General features: G+C 41.8%; 1 protein-coding gene across 1 annotated transcript in view; it reads left to right on the forward strand.

The window, feature by feature from the left end:
- The window catches only part of cbl (Cbl proto-oncogene, E3 ubiquitin protein ligase), a 150,130-nt gene that overhangs the window by 37,970 nt on the left and 88,307 nt on the right, over nucleotides 1-23,853 (forward strand). The window contains exon 2 of the mRNA XM_059956967.1: nucleotides 4,546-4,793. Coding sequence (XP_059812950.1) covers nucleotides 4,546-4,793 — 248 coding nt within the window. The remainder of the gene's footprint in view (nucleotides 1-4,545; nucleotides 4,794-23,853) is intronic.

Consider the following 23,853-nt stretch of genomic DNA (forward strand, 5'->3'; position numbering starts at 1 on the left):
AAGAGACTGGTACACGCCGAGACCTTTCAGACGTTCTCCCTGGGTGCAGCCCAGTTGCCAGCCCCTCACCTCGGCTCCATCACGCTGTCCGACAACGACTTCACCAGGGTCCTGGCGGAGTTCCCATCGGTTCTGGCACCGCAGTTCACAGCGGCCATGCCTAGGCACGGCGTACAGCACCACATCCCGACCCAGGGACCACCCCTCCACGCCCGCGCTCGGCGGCTTCCCCCGGACAAGCTCCGACTGGCAAAGGAGGAGTTCCAGAGGATGGAGGAATTGGGGATCATCCGGCGGTCCGACAGCCCATGGGCCTCCCCCCTGCACATGGTGCCCAAAGCGACGGGGGGCTGGAGACCGTGCGGCGACTACCGCAGGCTGAACGAGGCTACCACACCGGACCGCTACCCTGTGCCGCACATTCAGGACTTTGCAGCAAACCTGCACGGCGCACGGATCTTCTCCAAGGTAGATCTCGTCCGAGGGTACCATCAAATCCCGATGCATCCTGACGACGTCCCCAAAACGGCTGTCATCACCCTTTTCGGCCTTTTCGAGTTCCTCCGCATGCCGTTCGGCCTGAAGAATGCCGCACCGACGTTCCAGCGGTTAATGGACGCGGTGGGACGGGACCTGGACTTCGCGTTCATCTATTTGGATGACATCCTCATAGCCAGTAGCAGTCGTCAGGAGCATCTGTCCCACCTCCGTTAACTTTGCGCCCGACTGAGTGAGTACGGTCTTACAATCAACCCCGCCAAATGCCAGTTCGGACTCGATACCATTGACTTCCTGGGCCACAGGATTACTAAAGACGGGGCAACCCCTCTGCCCGCTAAGGTAGATGCGGTCCGCCTCTTTCCCCGACCCACCACGATCAAAGGCCTTCAGGAATTCGTAGGTATGGTCAATTTCTACCGCCGCTTCCTCCCTTCAGCTGCCCGGATCATGCGCCCCCTGTTCGCCCTGATGTCGAGTCCGAGCAAGGACATTACCTGAGACGAGGAGTCCGCCGCCGCTTTCGTTCAAACGAAGGAAGCTTTGGCGGACGCCGTAATGCTAGTACATCCCAGAATGGACGCCCCTACCGCCCTCACAGTGGACGCATCAAACACGGCAGTCGGTGGGGTGCTGGAGCAACTCATCGCAGGTCGCTGGCAACCCCTGGCGTTTTTCAGCAAACACCTGCGACCACCCGAGCTTAAGTACAGTGCTTTCGACCGGGAACTGTTGGCGCTCTACCTGGCAGTCCGGCATTTCAGGTACTTCCTAGAAGGTCGGCCCTTCACCGCGTTCACAGACCACAAACCGCTTACCTTTGCGTTTACGAAAGCGTCCGACCCCTGGTCGTCCCGCCAGCAACGCCACCTGTCCTACATCTCTGAATACACGATGGATGTCCGGCACGTCTCAGGTAAGGACAATGTCGTGGCGGATGCGCTCTCTTGCCCTACCGTTCATGCCCTTTCCCAAGGGGTAGACTTTGAGGCACTGGCAGAGGCGCAGCAGGCGGATGAGGAGATTCCGAGTTACAGGACCGCAGTCTCCGGTCTGCAGCTCCAGGACCTCCCCGTGGGCCCAGGTGAGAGGACCCTACTCTGTGACGTCGCCACCGGCCAGCCCCGTCCGGTCGTCCCGACAGCATGGCGGCGCCGCGTTTTCGACTCCATTCATAACTTGGCGCATCCCTCCATCCGGACAACTGTCCGGATGGTTTCCAGCAGGTTCGTTTGGCATGGACTCCGCAAACAGGTCAGTGAATGAGCCAAAACGTGCATGCACTGCCAGATGGCCAAGGTGCAGCGGCACACCAAAGCCCCACCGCAGCAGTTCCATCCCGCCCACCGGCGTTTCGACCACATTCATGTGGATATCGTGGGCCCCCTGCCAGTGTCGCGCGGAGTGCGTTACCTCCTGACTATCGTGGACCAGTTCACAAGATGGCCAGAGGCTGTCCCGCTCACCGACACCACCTCTGAATCTTGCGCCCGAGCCCTGATCGCCACCTGGATATCTCGCTTTGGTGTACCAGCCCACATTACCTCCGACAGAGGCGCCCAGTTCACCTCCAGCCTGTGGTCAGCTATGGCCAGCCTTTTGGGGACTCAGCTGCACCACACAACTGCCTACCACCCACAGTCGAACGGGCTAGTGGAGCGTTTCCACCGTCACCTGAAGTCGGCCCTCATGGCCCGCCTGCGAGGAGCCAACTGGGCGGACGAGCTTCCCTGGGTCCTACTCGGCATCTGCACAGCGCCCAAGGACGACCTGCACGCCTCGTCGGCTGAGTTGGTATACGGCGCGCCCCTGGTCGTCCCTGGGGAGTTCCTACCAGCCCCAAGGGGGCAAGAGGAAGAACCCGCAGCAGTCCTGGGCAGACTACGCGAGAAGCTCGGTAACCTGGCCCCCATACCCACTTCACAGCACGGGCGGCACCCGACCTGCGTACCCAAAGACCTACAGAACTGTAAGTCTGTGTTTGTACGAAGGGGCGGGCATCGGCCACCGCTGCAGCGGCCATACGAGGGGCCGTTTATGGTGCTCCAGAACAATGGGTCCACGTTCGTGCTGGACGTTGGGGGGAAAGAGGAGGTTTTCACGGTGGACCGCCTCAAACCGGCCCATGTGGACCTGGCGCAACCGGCCGAGTTTCCGGCGCCTCGGCGCAGAGGCCGACTTCCCAAGCAGGTTCTGGCCCAGACTGTGGACATTGGGGGGTGAATCGCCGGTTCTGGGGGGGGGTTATGTGGCGACCCATTTCCTGGCGCATCCGAACCGACTCACAATTAGATAGCCTACGGGGGTTTGCGAGCACAGAGCCTTGGAGCCTCTGCGCCATGGGGGGCCGGTTGAGGGAGGCTTAAAAAGTGAGGCTGAAGTTTTCGAATAAAGTTTTTTCCTTCGACTGCAGTTACCGACTCCGTGTCGTAATTTTAGCGCTGCGTGTAGCACACCGCTACAATACTTCAAAAGTAGTTACACACTATATTAAATGCATGTTCTTAACAGCAAATACGAGGAAATCTGCAGATGCTGGAAATTCAAACAACAACATACACAAAATGCTGGTGGAACACAGCAGGCCAGGCAGCATCTATAGGGAGAAGCGCTGTACACTGTGTCCGGTGCTCCCAGTGTGGCCTTTTATATATTGGTGAGACCCGATGCAGACTGGGAGACCGTTTCGCTGAACACCTACGCTTGGTCCGCCAGAAAAAGCAGGATCTCCCAGTGGCCACACATTTTAATTCCATGTCCCATTCCCATTCTGATATGTCTATCCATGGCCTCCTCTATTGTCAAAATGAATCCAAACTCAGGTTGGAGGAACAGCACCTGATATACCGGCTGGGTAGCCTCCAACCTGATGGCATGAACATTGACTTCTCTAACTTCCGTTAATGCCTCTTCTCCCCTTCTTACCCCATCCCTGACATATTTAGTTGTTTGCCTGTTCTCCATCTCCCTCTGGTGCTCCCCCCCCCCTTTCTTTCTCCTGAGGCCTCCCGTCCCATGATCCTTTCCCTTCTCCAGCTCTGTATCACTTTCGCCAATCACCTTCCCAGCTCTTGGCTTCATCCCACCCCCTCCGGTCTTCTCCTATCATTTTGCATTTCCCCTTCCCCCCCAGTACTTTCAAATCTCTTACTATCGTTCCTTTCGGTTAGTCCTGACGAAGGGTCTCGACCCGAAACGTCGACAGCGCTTTTCCTTATAGAAGCTGCCTGGCCTGCTGTGTTCCACCAGCACTTTGTGTGTGTTGTTTCTTAACAGCAAGATTGGTGAGAAATCATACCTTTCTCTGGAACTGTTAAAATTCTCAAGCACTGGAGAATATCAGAGTATTTCCTCAGTTTATACCTGCAAGTATTTAGAGATGATATCCAGGGAAGGAAGCTAATCCTATTTCAAACCAAAAGTGGACGATGACTGGGGGGGAGGGGGGCGTGAAAATAAATTTAGATAGAAATAGCTAAATACAATTTGCAGAAGAGGTAAGGAGAATAATTTGGAAGATGTTAAGAAAATAGAAGCAATCAATGCTAACTTAATACATGTACTTTGTAAGTACATGGTACATTTGTAAAAGGATGGATATTTTAAAAACAATGATTGTCTATGACAAAACACCAACAATAATAATTGAATTTCCTCTGGGACAAGTTAAAAGTTTAAAATGATTTCAAATAAATTATTTCACTTGAAAAAATAACAGTCATTGTTCATTACTACTTAAAGAAACCATTATTGACTTGGTTTTTTGATAGCTTTTTGAACATGTACTTCAGATTTTGTCTTCCTGAATGTGACTTGGAAAAAAGCGCAGGATAACAGAAAACGTGTTCCATGCAAATGTATCTCAATTTTGATTGTTGTTCCGGCTCTCACTGTAAAATAAAACTTGTGTACTATTGGTTGACTTAAGTGAATAATTGCTTTTGTTTAGAGAGGACTTCTTTGTAAATACTTCTGATTTGATTTTCATTTCCTTTTGTCCTATTTCTATTTACACATTTATTTGTTCATTTTTAACTCTCTGTGTAGGTGGTCAGACTGTGTCAGAATCCCAAAGTAGGACTGAAAAACAGCCCTCCGTATATTCTTGATCTCCTGCCTGACACTTATCAGCATCTGCGTCTGATCCTGAATCGATATGAGGGGAAAATGGAAGCCCTTGGAGAGAATGAATACTTCAGGGTCTTCATGGAAAATCTCCTTAAGAAGACTAAACAAACCATTAGCCTTTTCAAGGAAGGGAAAGAGAAAATGTATGAGGAAACATCACAGCCAAGGTAGGAATGGATTGTTTTGTTCTAGTTTTAATTAGTGGTGCTAATAATTCTCGGGGTTGTGTCTGTATTTTGGTTTTTGCATAGTTCATGTAAATTGTGAGGGATAGTTTAAGGTATAAAATTTCTAAGTGAAATGTCACAGCCATTTTGTTCACACGTTTGTATAAGCAGTTCTACTTTTAATATTTTGGCACCTTGCTTCAAGTGTGGCAAACAAAGTTTTTTTTTCATATTATACTCATCTCTCCCTTTTGTAAGAGGCCTGTCAGATTATTTCTGTTTAACAGCTGGGAATATGTGATGAATACAGGTTGTGTGAATTGGCATGTTCAACTACTGCAGGTTTGCAATGCAAAAGCTGATCCTTGGTCAGACATGCAAACTCTACTGCCTCACTTTGTGCATTTCTTGTAACCATACTTGTTAAATCTGAAAGACCAATTGTTTTGAAGGTCTGGATTCTGCACGCAATGTCAGTGGCAACTGGGTTTTCTATGCAGATCACAGGACCTCTTACTTGGCCTGATGATCTGTTATCAGCTTGGTGTTGTCAAGGCCTTAACAGTTTTTGAATGCTATCATGAGGCCATACTTTCGAATGAGAGCAAATATTCGTTATGTCCCATAATGTACCATTTGATGTGATGTACCCCTAGTCTCATTTGCATTTCAGTCCTGTGGCAACCTTATGGTCCCTTGTATATGAAAAATCTATTTGTCTCTGCCCTAAAAATATTCAAACACTCTGCTTCCAATGCCTTTTTGATATAAAGAATGTCAGATTATGCCCACAGGAAAAAGAATCTCGGGGTTCTATGTGGTGAAGTGTATGTACTCTGATAAATTTTCACTTTGAACTTGAGGAATAGTATGAATAATTGCACCTTAAACCCATATAATAAAAATGTCTTTTCCACATTTCCCCTTATGCGCCCCTCAGTGTTGTATGTGTTTTCATTGAAGCCCCCTCTTTCAAACTCCAGTAGGTACAAGTATAATCTTTCTGACTTTTCCTCATAAACCAACCTGCCTGTTTCAAGCATTGTCATTTTAAAAAAAACACAGAATTGCTTCCAAGCATTAACATCCTTCATTAGATAAAGAGACCAATACCGGTCATGGTGCACTAGATATGGTCTAGTCAATGCCCTCTGTAACTTGAAGCATAAACTCCCTAGCAGTTAACATTGACATTCTGTTAAGCTTGGCTAATTGCTTGCTCAGCTGCTCATTAACCTCTTGCAAAACATGCACATGATACCTGAATCCCATCTGCATCATTTATCATTTAGTTTTTTTTTTGCCAAATGGAAATCCTACATTTATCTACACTGCTTTATTTTTCAAGGTGTTCTAGACCATCAACTTTCATTTTCTACAAAAGCCTTTTACAAGGCAACATCTTATCAAATCATCAAGATAGCTTTATGAAACTGTTATTTTTATTTAGCAATTGTGCATTGCAGAGCCAAACAGAAGCATTCTGCTTTATCGAGTTAAATGTTGTTGGAGAGTCCATGGTTTAATTGAGAGGACAGCCCTAATCAGTCCTCACCTCATGCTCCACTGTTTGAGTCATTGCTAAAAGCAGGATGGAGTAGAAATACTCTGAGCTAAGGGACCAGATGCGTGGATGGCTGGCAGATACCTTGCCATCCCATTCATTTTTGTGAGGTCGCTGAGCTTGTTTTATAAGTAGGCAGGTTTTTCCCATTTATTTCCAGATTTTAAAGTGTTTTTATAAAATATTTTATGATTCCTTTATTTGAATCCATTTAAATTGATTTTAACAGTCTCTGACTATTCAACTGTTTTGTCAAGCACAGTTTACTTTTATAGTAATACAGGACATGAAATGATGGCAGACATAAGCCATAAGAAAAATTCTAGAAATATCTCTCCTTGTAGGAGGCTAACTGGTGTTTTATCAACTGAGATATTTGTAATTTTTTAAACTTGGGATTATTGAGTCTTTCATTATGAATATGTAGGTAATTAGAATATAAAAATGAGTGTGATAATTAGTGTTTATTATTGATAACATTAAATATTTTTGCTTGAGAAGACTCCAATTTTTGGTGATTATACTATCATAGAAAGAAGGCAGAACAGGAAGTATTTTTATTTTTTAAAAGTCAGTCATCCTGCAGTGCATTGCATTTTTTTTAACAGTAATTGTGGAGCCATTTATTTTAGGACAGGAAAACAATTTTTGGTGGCTGCAGAGGGGGAGGGGAAAGGAAGCTTAGTTTCAAAATTACCTCATCTTTTCTATTTGAAGCTTAATTTTAATTGATGTTGTGCATTGGGTTTCCTTTGCACAAATATACTGGAAATCATAAGATTGGGGTGCTTGTCCATTGCCAAATGATTTTGTTACTGCATTAACTGTCTGAGAATCGTATGCTGGCCATGTAGCTTGTTTCAAAATGGATCACTCTTCAGAAAAATGTACAGATTTTAAAATGAACCCCCCTGTAAATTGCTATATTGATCTTTTGCAGTTTAAAGAATGGATGAGATCCATTGAGTACAGCCCCATTTTTTTGAGAAACCCCATTTATCTCATTGTTTCTAATCCCATATTGAGATTGTTGTGGATGGTTCAGATGAAGCATACTGAAAATTTTCACTTTGTTTACAGTTATGTTTTTGAATTGAATTTTAAATTGAATTGAACTTTATTCCTTAATTGAAACTGACAATTGTATGATTACCTGGAGAGACGGAAGCAAGCAAGATTGTCAAAGTCTGCAGAAGAACTGTGGCAAGTTCTCCAATATGCTTGGAACCACCTACCAGCTGATTTTCTTTTTAAACTGCATGACAGTGTACCTAAGAGAATTGATGCAGTTTTAAAGGCAAAATGCGGTCACACCAAATACTGATTTGATTTTGTTTTTTAAAACCATTTACTGCTCTTTACAGTATTTTTTGATATTTAGAAAGCATATTTTTGAAAGCATCTTTGCTTTGCAGAATTTTTTTACATGTGCCTAAGACTTTTGCACAGTATTGCATATAAGCCACCAGAAGCTTACCCAGCAAAGTGTTTGCATTTTGTGTACTTACAGTGTGATAAATTGATCTTAGATAAATTTCCTCAGTGGTTTGTGCTTTGTTCCTGTTGTAGAGCAGTTTTTAAGTAGTAACTTCAGGGTCCATGACAGTTCAAGTCTGCTTTGCATTGTATTCTATTTCAACGATCTTTGAGGCAGTCCTGTAATAGTTTTCTTTACATGTCTGTACTCCTTGCAGAATTAATTTTCCCAATCTATTTAGAAGATGTTTGTAGATCAGATTAAAATAAACTGGTGTATTTTGAAGTTATAATCACTGAGCCCAACTGGTTAATGCCGATGTTTGGGTGTTCAAGAATGAATACAACCTTCAACTTCTCAATGCTTCCTTTAAGTTCTGTTGTGATTTCAAATGTAATACATGTTCATAACTTTAGCTACAAAATTTTTGCACTCTGTTAGTTATTTTATATTTTGTTCTCCGGAGTTGCTAATTTCTACTGGATTTTTTTTTCTTCATATTGTTTACTGCCCTCACAAGGTGATGGATCTTTGCTTCACAGTCCTTGTACTTGTGATACTTTTATGATAGATAAGAATTGTTATTGCAAAGGAGGGTCTGCTGTAGGACTTTGTGGTCAATAATATGAACTAGTTGGAATAATTCATCATCCAAGTACTTCATAAACGTTCCTTTCTTGCCAAAAATGGCTACTTGATTATTACTGTTCAGTTTTGAAATTTTCCAATATTGTTCAAACAATTTGGCTATAAATATGCTAAATTTAAGGATCTTGTTTATTAATTTAATCATGACATCTTTTACAATTTGGTCCCAGTTTTAAGATGGCGCTACTTAAGACGGGTGACAGCTTACTGGCAGTTCATAAAGCAAGAAATAGAACAAAATACTTTATTAATAACACATTTTCTGTGGAAAATTGTGGTAAACGATTACAGCAAATGATGAAGAGGCGACCGAAGGTGTGGCTGACTCGAGGGTCAAGGCATGTTTGAGGAGAAGTGGTTGGAGTGAGATTGAGACAGAGTAGGGGCACGCAAAGAAGAGAAAAATTGGAGCAGAGGAATTTTGGATCCTGCCCATCTAAACTGAAAGCGAGGTCGGTTTGATCTAACCGCCAGGTTGATTTGGAATGGTTGAGTATGGGCCGAAATGTGGCGGAAAGGTCTAGGCCCAGAGCGTATCAAAGCGATAGGGCCCAGGTCTTAGTGTGAGGAACAACCTGGTGTTTGGATGATTTAAACACCGGACTGGATGGATTGAAAAGGCAGGGTGTCGGGAGCAGAGGTGAGGGTTGGGCCAGTTCTACTCTCTGCACAGTGATGTTTGCGCTGCTCTTTGCATCGCTAAGGCTGTGGTCTTCCTCTAGCTGCTCCAGGCTTCATGTCTGTGAGCTCTGTGACATTTTGCTCTGAAGTGTGATGAACTAAAGCTGAGCTTCTGGGCCTGCTCTGTGCTTTGTGTCTGGACTCACTTTTGTTCTGAATGTTGTTGCTTGCTTTTATTGTTTGCACAATTTATGTGTTTTTCTTTTTCTCTCTGTGCATTGTGTTTGTTGGTCTTTTTAAAATGGATTCTTTCAGGTTATGGCTGTCTGTAAGCAGATGAATCTCAAAGTTTTATAACTTGTACGTACTTTGATAATGTACTTTGAACACATTTGATTCTGGTCCTGTTATTTCTAGAATAATTTAGTAAATTTTATTCTTTTACACCTGTAACTTGTTTTTCTTTCAGTTGCTGAGTGCTTCCTGTTTAAATAAAAATACTATTAATGTAATTTTTGGTAAATTTAAACCTATTTTATGCTGACACTAGATCAAAGGCGGCAGTTTGTGCAATATAGGGACTTAATGTTGCTGTTAATGGCACTTTTAGTCAGAATCGCTTGGATTTTTGTTAGCTTTTAGCATAAGGCTATGTTAAAGAAAACTGCAAGTGTAACCAGTGTGTTTTTAAGTATGGTACCACTGTTTTGAGTTGATAGATGCCAAAAAGTGCAGTAGCAATCTTGTGGTTTCATTTGCAGTCATGTTTCCTTTGTACATATTCTTTTAGCTTTTGCATATTTTTTGTTCTTGTTTTATCTCCCAGTTGCATCTGCGACTTCATTGGAGTTGAATTAGTGTTCATAACATTGTAAATATTTTTTTGCAATGCATCATGGATGAATAGGATTGAAATTGCCTCAGAGGCAGAGGACCAGTGAACTGTTGATTTTCAGACTGAGAAGTATGCAACAGTGTTCCTCAGTAGTTGATGTATGGAACACTGCCCTGTCCCATACGATAATGCATGGGTTCCCAACCCATGATCCATAGACCCTTTAATGGTATTGTTCATGGCATTACAAAAAAGGTTGGGAACCCCCGATCTAATGACTTAGATTTGAGTGTACAGTTTGTTTCAAGTTTGTTGATGAAAAACAACTTGGAAATGTGATAGACTAATAAAAGTAGCAGCTGGCATCGGGTTGTGTCCGTGAATGGTAACATTTGTATAATAGCTGCTGTCTGTGGTCCGAACTTATACCAGGTTAATCAGGGTTTGGGTAGTTGAGACAAAAGCAGAAAATGCTAAGGCACTTGGGAAAGGCAGCATGTATGAATAGGGAAACAGTCAATTATTTTTCTTCAGATTTCCAGTTATTGCTCCAGGTGAAAGCAGCTTTGGGGAAACGTGGCCTTATAATACTGCTCATGAACTAGGAAGAGCTGGAAAGATTCACCCCAACTTCCAAAGCACCTTCTTTTCCTAGGATTGGAGATGCAAACATCTTGTAGACTCTTACCTGCCTCGAGAGCAGGGATTCCCAACCTGGGGTCCATGGTCCATGACATTTTAAAAAAGTTGGGAACCCCTCTTCGAGCAAAGGATTAAGGTCAATCTCATAGCTGCTGCAATTCCTCGCTGGAATGTGCCCTATGGCAGGTTACTTTTTTTATGAAGATTTTGATTAAGAGAAATGAGACAATAATGGAAAGTATTATAAAATTTAAAAGAAATTACAATGAGGCTGCAAGGTTAATAATTCATATTTAGTGCCGGAGAGGTGGATTAGTAATAATAAAGATATATCACATTATTTGAATAATTCACTTAAATTGAATATTAAGTCTTGTATTTCCTAAATTAAATATTCAGTCTTGTATATCACTTGGAGGATAATTGGTTCCTTAAGGTTACCGTATCTGGGGGTGGGGTAGAGGGGATAAGCTCCCACTACCAATTAAATGCTCCCAATGGCATACATCTCCAATAGCCTCTGACAACCAAGTCCAACTCCTGGCCTTTGCAACATGGTTTAGCTACTAAACCCAGCAAAACCATTTCTATGGACAGGAGAAGAGGCAAAGGTGGGTCACTGGTGCCTTAAAGCCAGTCGCTTCGGGCAGATGGAGCTTATCAGCTGTGGTTGGCAGCTCACCTAGGAGAAGGAAAACTCTGATCTCAGGCCTTCACTGTTGTGCAGCTCTGCCCATTCATGGGGAAGAGTTCAGGAGTAAGCCCGGTGGGGGGGGGGGGGGGGGGTGGGAATCTGGAGCTAGAATCTGTAAGGCAGTCCTCTGTTGAGTTCAACACTCTCTGGCAACTTCTGTGATGCCACTGGTGCCAAGCTGTATCAGACTCTGCTGTTCCTTTGCATTTATCAGCTGCCTGGAGAGGAGGAGCTTGCTACATGGGCAACAGCTTACTCTCTATATATCCTACTGCCCTGGCTTGCGTATCACATAGACAGCTGGGATGCAGTATCCATGGTCTACCCCAACCAATGGAGGGCCTCAGAGGATAATTGGGTGTGGGGCGTATCTAAATTGCAACGGATTATGGCTAAATTTTGGACAAGACAGATTTATGGAAGAATATTATTTAGTTTTATTAATGCTAGTAACTTGCAAAAATCTGTATATTAATTTTGAGAAGAAGAGCAGTTTAGACCTCAAAGACTTGCTGTATGAATTATGAACAGGAGAAATCTCCTGAACTATTCTGTTCCATTTTATAAGAGCACAGGTAATTTAATTGTAACCTCAGCTCTGCAGTTCTGTTTTAGTGATACTGTCTTATCCTATAACATTGTTCATCAGGTATCTGTCTCTACCTTGAAGCTATTCAAAAGTTTTGCTTTCACTGTAATTTTTGAGGAATAGAGTTTCAAAGAGCCACGATCACCTTGCAGAAAAAAATATTCACTTCATCTGTGACTCAACAGCTGATTCTTTATTTGCAACTAGTAACATCTGATCTCTAGACTCTCCCTCCCAAGGAAGCATTTTCCATATACCCACCTCTCAGGATCTTGTTTCAGCCAAATCCCCCTAATTCTAAATTCTAGCCTTGCTGTCTAACCTTTCATTATAAGGTAATTTACCCATTCTACATCATTTAGTCAACTTTTGATTGGCTTCCAATATACTTGCATCCTTCTCCAAAGAGACCACTACTGTACACATTGTTTCAGACTTGATCTTACCAATGCTCTATTAAACAGAAACACAATTTTCGTACTTGTGTATTCAATTCTCCAAGCAATAAACAATAACATTCTGTTAAGCTTTGCTAAATACTTGGTGAGATCATACTAGCCTTTTGCGAAATAGAACAGTAGATCCCTCTGCACGTCAGAATACTGCTGTTTCACACCATATGGATAGATCATAGTCTTATAGCATGGAAACAGGCCTTTTGGCCTGATTTAGTTTTAACTTTTGATGAAATAGGACATCTCATATTTTCCACAATGTACTTCATTTGTCAGATCTTTTCCCACTCATTTAACTTATTTCATCTTGTAGTCTCCTGATATCCTATTTGCAGTTTGCATGCAACTTTGTCACTAGCAAATTTACAAATTCTTGATGCCTTCTGTTGCTTAAATTGCTAATATCCCCAGCACCAATCTCTTTTAGCACAACATTCATTTACATCCCATTTGCCTGTTTCTTCCTATTCTGGATTTTCTGCCTCTATCTTTGACTTAAAATAAGTTAACAATGAACATCCATTACTGTACTTCCACTTTACTTCCTGTAAGGAATTAATTCTATTTCTCAGTTTGTCTATTGGTTGTTTTTTGTGCACTAGTAAAACTGTTTACTTGGATGCCCCTGTTATGACTCCAATCTGGTCCAGACACTTCACCATCAACATTTATTACACCTCAAGTACTCTACCACATTAATAGTTTCCAATTTCCTGACTGACTTATTTTTGCCATGGACATGCAAACCCTCTGCATCTCTATCCTATACCAGTGTGGTTTGAGGGCCCTCTGCTACTTGAATATAAAGTGTATTACTTTCCCCTCCTGTTACACTTGTTTGACTGACTGAAATCATTGTCTCTCTCTGCAACTCCTCTTTCCGGATCAAAGATGAATCTATGGAATTCATGTGGTTCCATGTGATGTCCATCTTTTTATGAATATGCAGCTTAGTCTTTTTCAGTCCTACTCTATAGTACTGCTTTCTGTATTTGTCCAGGACTTGGAACATTTTATTTTTGTTGATTTCTATTTTGCTTTCTCCCTCAAATGGGTCTCCCTTGATTCTTGCAAGATTACAGCCCCATTGAAGAAAACCCACCTCCCCAGGGTCTTATGTCCTATAGCTATTATGACATTTCCTTCTTGTAAGGGCCTCAGACAAAGATTTGACATGCCTGTGCCTCTGAGATGTCCATCTTCCTTTCTGAGCTATGCATTCCCTTTTGTGGTTAACAGAGCCTTTGACCTAGTCTTGGATATTTGTCACAACTCTACTCTTGTCCCATTATCCTGGTCTTCATTTACAATCTTACTGGACTTTGGATTGTCCTTTATTATATCTGCAGCCTTCAAAGAGATTACATCACAATGCACAAATTCCTGTTTCCTTTGTGACTCTGTGGTCCATTCTTCCATCTGCACCAACCTCTTCCTGTTTCTTGGTGGTTTCCCATGCAACCTCAGAAGCTGCAAGACCAATCCACGTAAAACTTCTCTTCCCATCACCCAAGGCCAATCATCTATGTGAAGCAGCACCTGTACTTCTGCATTCTGAGCTCACTATGATTACCTTCACTTCAGAAAGAAACAAATGCATATTGGGGGAGTGCAGAACAGGTAGTCTGTAAAGGGTAACCCTGGGCTTTCAGGTACCTGTCACTGGTATTCTGCATCCCACTCCCATGCTGACCTGTTTGTGGCCTCCTGCATTGTTCTAATGGAGTAGGTCTCCTGTTTGGGCATTCTGTAGTGGCCTGGCCTCTGTCGAATTCAGCAGTTTAAATGTTCATTCGAATCAGCATTGCTGTAAGTCATGTCTCAGTAATATTGGCTCAAGATTTTCTCTCTGAACGCTGCCTGATTGAGATATTTCCTTCAACTTGCCTTCCCCACTCCCCCTCTAGTTGAGGAGGTGAACAATGGAATTCTATACCTACTTATCAACAAAGAGAAGTTCTTACATGTTTTAGGAGGTTTAAAAATGGATATGTCTGCAGAGCCCAATGAGAGGTGTATCACAGGATGTAAAGATGATGATTGCAGGGGCCTTTACAAGTTTTTAAATCTTTGGCTATGAGTAAGGTATCATGTGACTAGAGGATAGGAAATGTCTTTGTTCAAGAGGGATAGTGTGTCTTCCATTAAGCCATGCACAAAATAATTGTGAAATATTCCTATGTTAAATTCTGCCATCTCTCTTGACAAGAGGTCCACGTTGTCCTTGTTAACTGTTTACATGCTTATAGAAGTTATTTAAGTCAGCTTTTACCATCTATTATTACATTCTTGGTTTGTGTTAGCTGCTTGGCTGTCCTTTGCACAGTTGAAAATGTTGCAAGTCATCAGATCTGCAACTTTTCGGCCCCTTGCTGAATTACTTTGGATTTTGTGAAGAAGGTAGTTTTTGCAACGTGTTAGATTTTGTTAATTATTAAGTATTGCCTCTCCACCCCCATACTTCTCATTGTATTCTCTAAATCAACCACAGCCAGCAGTCTTCTGACACATTTATACTTTTCTCTAAACTTTAAAGTAGAACAGATCCTATTGTAAGCATAAACAGTTCCAGATTTAAAGCATCGATTAGCCTCATCAGTACATTCCAAGACTTGATCTTAAATAGCAAGTCTTCTAGAAATCTAACAATTTTTGTGCAAAGTTCTTTTTCAATTGGTAATGATTTCTAATTTTGCATTTATTTGAACTGATTGGCTGTGTACAGTTTCCAATTCCTTGTTTCAAACAACAACAGATTTTGATTTACAATACTGAAAGACCAAATATACTCTAATTCAAATATCCATTATATTGTGTAGTACTCTGAAGTGCAATATTTTTCAGTTGTGGGTAAATTAACTTTGAAATAGGACTTCCTCTTTTCCCAGACCAAAAAAACAGTGAAGCTCTTTTATATGAACATCATGTATTTTGGTTTAACTGACTTTTGTTAGATTACCTTCTGCAGTGGGATGGAATGCTGCACTTTCATCTGTCTTTGTTCTAGTTTGTCTAATTTTGACTACTTTTAGCACAATTCAGGATTGTTAGTCTGGCAACAGTAAACACCTGAATCTATTTGTGACTTAATTCAGGAACATTCTAAGTTCCTTCATGGGACATAATCAAACTTCATGTTCAAAGCTAATGGGGGTGACTAAAGTCTAGTTAAGTGGAGCTTCAAAAAAACTTTTATAGGAGAAAGAAGCTGAGGGTAATTTCTTCTGTTTAGGATTTTTGTAACTAAAAGCATGATCATTACTGTAAAGTGATTAAAATTCTTGGATACAAGGTCAAAATTAAAAAATTATAGAGCTGAGGACATTAAAGATGGATGGTAGTAAGGCCATGGAGGAATGAAAATTGACACTTGTCACAGAAGTTCACACTATGAAACTCCAGAGTTCATCTATTTATGTGACAGATTGGAACAGTTGCAGAAAGAGATGAATTGTCCACTGGTGCAGGGGGAGTTGGGTTCAGGCACAAATTAGTAAACATTTAGGTCCAGTAAAATTTCCCTTAATTTCTTATAATTTGCCTTACCAACTTGATTCGAATACTGGCTTCCAAAATCAAGCTTTCCAATCTGCTATTTCTCACCACCTTAAATAGCTGTAGAAAGCAATGTAGCCTTCAACTTGTACTGCCTTCTTACTAAGTAAATCTACATTTGTAATCCCTGACTCAACTATAAATTTCTTTAACCCTTTTTTTTCCTAAGCTTGTTTCATTGTATCCTGTCATCTGTTTTTATTTGGTTGGCAATATTGTACATTATTTTGGAGCTCCCTTTATAAATGCCTTTTAAATTTAAAAAAAATCATCAAAAGCCATCCATAACTACACTCTTGAGGTATTCAACCTCATTCCTTTCTAGTTCAGTACTCATTCTTTCTTTTTATCCCTTTACTATTTAGATATATTTCAAGTTAAAGATGTATAAATGAAAATTTGTAGCTCTACTACTTAGTAAAGTAATTTGCAACAATTTCTTTATATCTACTGAAATTATGCTAGCAGTAGATATTTGAGGGTAATCCCCTTGACTAAAGATAGAGATTCTTGTACATGTAATTCAAGTTTACCCCAGTTAATCTGCAAACAAAAAGGATTCTGTAAACAGTATCATAGAAATCTCATCTTATTAGCAGTCACTGTTCTGGTGCAATTGAACATCTTACAATTAAATGCCAGTTACATTACCTGCTTAGGAAGTTTATGATTGTGTTCATCACTGCTGTCTCTTTTCCCCCCCCTCCCCCCCACCTCACCAAGTGTGAAAGCCACTGATGTGCTGGTAGAGTTTACAGTATCATCAGCTGCCTACAAAACAAGCATCTGGGCAGTCCCTTCATAATTGCAGGAGACTTCACTCATGTTAACCTGCCGGATATTTTACTAAATTTCACCACACGTCACCATAACCACTAGGGGGAACGAACAGACTCGACCATGTTTATACAAACAGACTCTGTACTTACAAAGACATCTCACAACTTCATTTTGGCCTCCGACCACATCTCCATAATGTTAATCCCAGCATACTGACCCCTGCCCCACCACCCACCAATGCTCTAAGCAACCTTAATGCATGCTTTGATGCCTGCATCTCCCAGGTGAGCAGCCACTGTCTGTAACAGCAGCGGACGTGAGAAGGACTCTGTAAAGAGTCAACCCCTGTGAGGCGAACGGACCAGACAGCGTCCCAGGCAGAGTGCTCATTGAATGTGCACACCAGCTCACTGACATCTTCAATGCATCACACGTCTAGGCTGCGGTCCCCACGTGCTTCAAGTTGGACATTATCATCTCTGTACGCCAATCATGAAGTGCTTTGAACAGCTGGTAATGGCACATACAGAAACCTCTGTTCCTGCCACATCGGACATTCGCCAATATGCTTACTGACAGAACTACTCTACAACATGGCATCTGTCATGCACCTGGCTGTGACACACCTGGAAAACGAGGACACTGATGTCAGAATGCTGTTTCTGGATTTCAGTTCTGCATTCAACACGATTGCCCCACAGACCTTGATGAACAAACTCCTATTTCTTGGTCTAAATACACCGCTGACCACCATGCAGCTGGGTGTTGGACTTCCTAACCAGCAGACTTTAGAGTCAGGATGAATAACTGCTCTTCCCCTCCCCAGTGTCCTCAACAGGGGTGCTCCCCAGGGCTGTGTGCTGAACCCATTGCTGTCCACTGCACGGTCAAAACCCGATTAATCACGTTGTCAAGTTTGCTGATGACATGACAACGGTGGGGCTCATCACTAACAATGATGAGACGGCCTATAGAGCAGAGGTATAAGAGCTCGAGGCCTGGCACCAGGCAAATAACCTCTTCCTCAATGTCAGCTAGACAAAGGAGATTGTTATCGACTTGAGGAGAACTCGCACCATTCACCCCTCCCTCCCTCCCTTTTTGCATCAGTGACACAGCAGTGGAAACGATGAGCAGTTCCAACTCCTGGGAGTGCACATTTCGCACAACCTCTCATGGTCCCAGAACACATCCTATATAATCAGGAAAGCTAATCAGTATGTCTACTTTCTGAGGAGGCTGAAGAGAGCTGGATTGTCTACATCTATGCTCGCGTCATTCTACAGATGAGTAGCGGAGAGCATCCTCGCCTGCTGCGTCACTGCAGGGTACGGAAGCTGCAGTCTGGTGGTCAGGAAGGCTCAACAACGGGTAGTCAAACTGCACCAGCCTACCCACTGTCAAAAACATAGACATAGAAAAGGTGCTGGAAGAGGGCCAGAAACATTATGAGGGATGCCACTCGCCCTGCTCGTGGAGTGCTTGTCCCACTCCCATCAGGGATAGTTACTTTCCCCAAGCAGTAAGTCTAATTAGCACCTTGACCCATTAACCCACCCCTCCACACCCCCACAACCACGACATTATCATTTTTTGTCAGTCACCTAATGTACAGAAACTCCTGAGCCTAGCATCACTTTACGGGCATACAATCAATCTATGTATATAAGCTATCTTATGGATTTATATTTATTGTGATTTTTAAAAAATTAGTGTTTAACATTAAACAATCTTGAAATGAAGGTTTGATAACTCATTGTGCAGAAACGACATGTTTATAAAGTGGCTTCTACTCATCCTGTATCCACCTGGTGTATACTTTTTTAGCGGCCTCAAATTATACTTTTATCTGTCTTAATTGATGAAATTATAATGCGGTTTGCCTGCATTACCAGTTAACTTAGTGCTAGTGCAAACAGGTGCTTGAGCTCATTTGCAGTTTGAGGAAATGCTGAGAGAATTTCGCAGAATTATCTTCTGTAGTTAAAATTGCATCCTGGTGTATAATTTGCATTTTGAAACCGAGGCCATATCAAATAAAACTCACTTTTCCTGTTGCTGAACTTCTTTATTTTCTGGCTTTTTAAAATATTTCTTAAAGTTTTGTTTAGTACCTGGAATTGCTTTGAATAATGCAAGTTAAAATGGGAACTTGTATCCACTAATTAAACAGATGTTGGTGATATAAATCTGATGCTTGTTTTGTCCTCTGTGGTGTACTTTAGAATGTGTTGAGTGTATCCCAAAGCTGAGGTTGTTAGAAAATTTAGTTTGAGTATTTTAAGAGTAGATATCTTCTATTGTCAGCATCTATTTAAAACACTAAAAATTAAATTCCTTTAAGCACATGAAACCCAGAAGATAACAGAATGGCTGCTGTTTTTGGATGTTGCATTAAGTCTCATTGGTAGAATGTAGACGATAGAGTATGGAGGGGGTGGGTGTAAGTTTTAAAACATATGATAACTGTGGAATCACATGGTCACATTATGGACTGCAGATAGTTGCAATAATTATTGAGTATTGGTTTGATTTTCTAAGTTGTACTCCATTTGTCATGAATGACTACAGTGAAGGTCGTGTTCCCAGTCAGCAACTGCTGTATATATCTATTATATTCTGGTAACCTTTTGAAAGGAGAATTTGATTGATGATCCTGTCTTTTAATCATAAACTTACGAACGAGAAGAAACCCATGTTCTTGTCAGAAAAAAGTTAGGCAAATGTCACTTCCTTACACGATCTGTAGACTTGTATTTTATAATACTCTATGTTTTAAAATGTGTTATGGTATTTTTAATCTTCTGTCTTCATCCTTTCTGGCAGCACGTTTTGGATACTGCCATTTTTTTTGAGCATATTTCAACTTTCCTTCAATGTTTAAGTTTTTATCTTTGCTATGAGATAGTCTTCCAGTTCATCCTCTCATAGATCAATACATCTCAATTGAATCTGTTTACTTATCTAAAGAAGAAAGAATCCAGTCTGATCGCACTCTCCACATATCCAAACTTCTTTAGTTCTGGCAATCTTATGAATCTCCCATGTAAACTCTGCAATGCTGTCATATCCATCCTTTTAATGTGGTGGTTAGAATCATACGCAAGACTGACTACTACTGCAACTTAACTGGTGGTTTGCTCAGCTCCAGCTTGACCTTCCTGACCTTGTATTTTGTTCCTTGTCAAAAAAATAGCAAGTATCTGGTGCGATGTCTTAGCATTTCAAACATCTGTGTATTGCTTTGCCTTGTTTCCTTCCACAAATGTAATCACTTAATATTTGCCATATTTTTTTCTTTTGCACATTGGTTGTTGTCAGCTTTTGTGTGTAGTTTTTCATTGATTCTGTTGTATTTCTTTGTTTTACTGTGAATGCCTGCAAGAACATCACCTGACTGTGCAGGTGATGCCTCCCTCCCAGATGCGCTGAATAACTTCTACGCCCAGTTTGAGGCAACTCTTCCAACTTCTCAAGTTCTCAAGAACTCTGTACTTTTTGTTTCTGTGATATCAGGGTAGCTGAAATCCCTACCCTATTACTGCCCAATTATTTCTCCACTCTTCTGAAACTTACCCTTTTTTGGTCTTCTATCTTCCTCTGACAGTTTGAGGGGTCTCATGTTGCCTTTCCTGTTTTGCTGAAAATAGCAGTTATAGTATCAGACTGAGAATAATCTGTCGTTGTTTCAATTGTTGTCCATATTACGGACCTGTATTTGTAAGTTTGTTTTGAAGACCCTATACTGCTTTCAAAGTCTTTATTTACCTATAAAGTAAACAAAGACTAAAGTAAGGGTTCTTCAGTGTCTTTAGGTTGGGGATGTATAATTCAACTTTAAATTTCCCTCCTAATTTCATTTGCACAAAACTACACTACTTGAAATTTAAATTTGGGTGCATTTATTTGATGTTTCATTTTCAGACAGCTCAGTACCATGTTTGAGATTGTTATAAATAGTGATTAGTATGGGAACAAAAACAAGCACTCAGGTTTGTTGGGTTGTGTTTGGGTTGAATTTTAATTTTCACCCCAAGCATATTTCTAGTTCTTCTGCTCACTGAGCTTCCTGCTTTGACAACACACACACACACACACACACACACACACACACACACACACACACACACACACACACACACACACACACACACACACACACACACACACACACACACACACACACACACACACACACACACACACACACACACACACACACACACACACACACACACACACACACACACACACACACACACACACACACACACACACACACACACACACACACACACACACACACACACACACACACACACACACACACACACACACACACACCTCTCTCCCTCTCTCCCTCTCTCCCTCTCTCCCTCTCTCCCTCTCTCCCTCTCTCCCTCTCTCCCTCTCTCCCTCTCTCCCTCTCTCCCTCTCTCCCTCTCTCCCTCTCTCCCTCTCTCCCTCTCTCCCTCTCTCCCTCTCTCCCTCTCTCCCTCTCTCCCTCTCTCCCTCTCTCCCTCTCTCCCTCGCAAGTTCTTTCAGTGTCACTGGAATTTGCTTCAAATGCAACCATTCAGGAACCAGCTCTTTCCCTTAATTGTTTTTAAATGAAAGCCACTGTAGTAAAAGATTTGTGTATAAAGCCTGAGCCACAGAGTTGAGAAGATAATAGCAAGTTCTGGATGAATGTGGATTTCTCTTTTAGCTGTTTCCCATAGATATCTTCGATAAACCAATTCTTTAAAAACAAAATTACCTGGGTTATGACCAAGCTCTCAGGTTCTGCTTCATATTGATTTGCGCACATAGTCTGAACTCCAACCATTTTTGTGAAGGTGCTTCCCCTCAGAGCTATGAAACTGAATTCCTTGAAATACATACATAATTCTCTCTGACTAAAGAATTAAATTGAATTTGTATTGTGACTTTAGTGTCCTAATGATTGAGTGTTCTTTATAGCTAGGTGATTAGTTTTGAAATATAGTTGAACAAAGCAACCAAATTGCACACTCCACGGTCACACACTAAAAAAGATAACAGCTTGTTTTTAATTTTGATGCTATTAAAGAAATAAAACTGCCTGATCTACACCTCGTGTACCTTAATGAAATTTTATGCATCTACTTTTTCATTCCTTGAAAGACAACACCGAAACTAACCACCATTTTCTGAATGCATAATTGAAGTCCCTGCTTATAAGTGGCACCAATGACATGAGACTTTAATGAAAAAAATTGAATTCTGGAGTGAGGTGTGAATGATTGCCCTTGATATTAAGGCCACATTTGATCAAGTGTGTCACAGAGTAACTTTGAAACTGAAGTTGGTGTGTCTCAAGGCATAAACATTTCCAGTAGTTGGATTCATACCTTGGACAAATCAGCCCAAGTCTATATAAGACCATAAGACAGAGGAGCAGAATTAGGCCATCAGGCCCATCGAGTCTCCTCTGCCATTCAATCACGGCTGATCCTTTACTCTTCTCCTCCTCAACCCCAGTTCCCTGCCTTCTCCCCATAACCTTTGATGCATGTCCAGTCAAGAACCTATTAATCTCTTGCTTTAAATACACCCAATGACCCTCCACAGTTGCATATGGCCACAAATTCACCACGCTTTGGCTAAAGAAATTTCTCTGCATCTCTGTTTTGAAAGGGTGCCTCTCTATTCTGACGCAGTGCCCTCTTGTCCTTTCCACATCTACTCTGTCTAGTCCTTTCAACATCTGAAAGGTGTTAATGAGATCCCCCCTAATTCTTCTGTATTCTAGTGAGCACAGACGCAGAGCCATCAAACTCTCCTTGTATGATAACCCTTTCATTCCTGGAATGGTCCTTATGAACCTCCTCTGGACCCTGTCCAGTTCCACACACCTTTTCTAAGATGAGGGGCCCAAAACTGTTCACAATACTCATGGTGAGACCTCACCAGTGCCTTATAAAGCCTCAGCATCACATCCTTGCTCTTGTATTCTAGACCTCTTGAAATGAATGCTAATATGGCATTTGTCTTCCTCACCACTGACTCTACCTGCAAGTTGATCTTTAGGGTGTTCTGCACAAGGACTCCTAAGTCCCTTTGCATCTCAGATTTTTGGATTTTCTCACTGTTTAGAAAACAGTCTGTACATTTATTTCTACTACCAAAGTGCATGACCATGCATTTTCCAAAATTGTACTTAATTTGCCACCTTCTAAGTCCTTCTGTGTCCTACCTGTTTCCTCAACACTACCTGTCCCTCCACCAATCTGAAAACTTGGCAACAAAGCCATCTATTCCATCATCTAAATCATTTATATACAGTGTAAAAAGAAGTGGTCTCAACACCAACCCCTGCGGAACACCACTAGTCACCGGCAGCCAACCAGAAAAGGATCTTTTTATTCCCACTCGCTGCCTCCTACCAGTCAGCCAATGCATTAACCATCTTAGTAACTTTCCTGTAATTCCATGGGTAAGCAGCCACATGTGTGGCACCTCGTCTTGCTACATGCATATGTGTGCGTGTAGCAAGACCAATGCAATATTTGCATATGAGCTGATAGATGGCAAGTATCATTTGTGCCATGCAAGTAGCAGATGGAGGATGAGAGGTGACCTGATAGAGGTGTACAAGATGATGAGAAGCATTGATTGTGTGGATAGCCAGAGGCTTTTTCCCAGGTCTGAAAAGGCTAACATGTGGGGGCATAGTTTTAAGGTGCTTGGAGGTAGGTACAAGGGGAATGTCAGAGGTAGGTTTTCTTTACAGAGTTGTGGGTGTATGGAATACACTGTCATTGACGGTGGTAGAGGCAGATACAATAGGGTCTTTTAAGAGACTCTTGGATAGGTACATGGAGATGAGAAAAATAGTGGGCTATGTAGTAGGGAAATTCTAGGCAGTTTCTATAATAGGTTACATGCTCAGCACAACATTGTGGGCTGAAGGGCTTGTAATGTGCTGTAAATTTCTATGATCAACAAGAGAATTCAAATAGCTGCCTTTGACATTCAAAGACATTGCCATATCCTAGTTCCTCACTATCAGCATCCTGAAATAATAATTAACTGGAAACTTAATTGAATTATCAAGTAGATACCACGACTGCGAAAATGGGTCCAAGTTTTGAATATCTTGCAGTGAGCAACTTGTTCTACAAATATTCATTATTTTGAAATTTAATGCCATTGAGTGTTAAATGATTCGGACCTATG

Source organism: Hypanus sabinus, chromosome X2 (assembly GCF_030144855.1).
Source record: "Hypanus sabinus isolate sHypSab1 chromosome X2, sHypSab1.hap1, whole genome shotgun sequence".
Classification (NCBI taxonomy): Eukaryota; Metazoa; Chordata; class Chondrichthyes; order Myliobatiformes; family Dasyatidae; genus Hypanus; species Hypanus sabinus.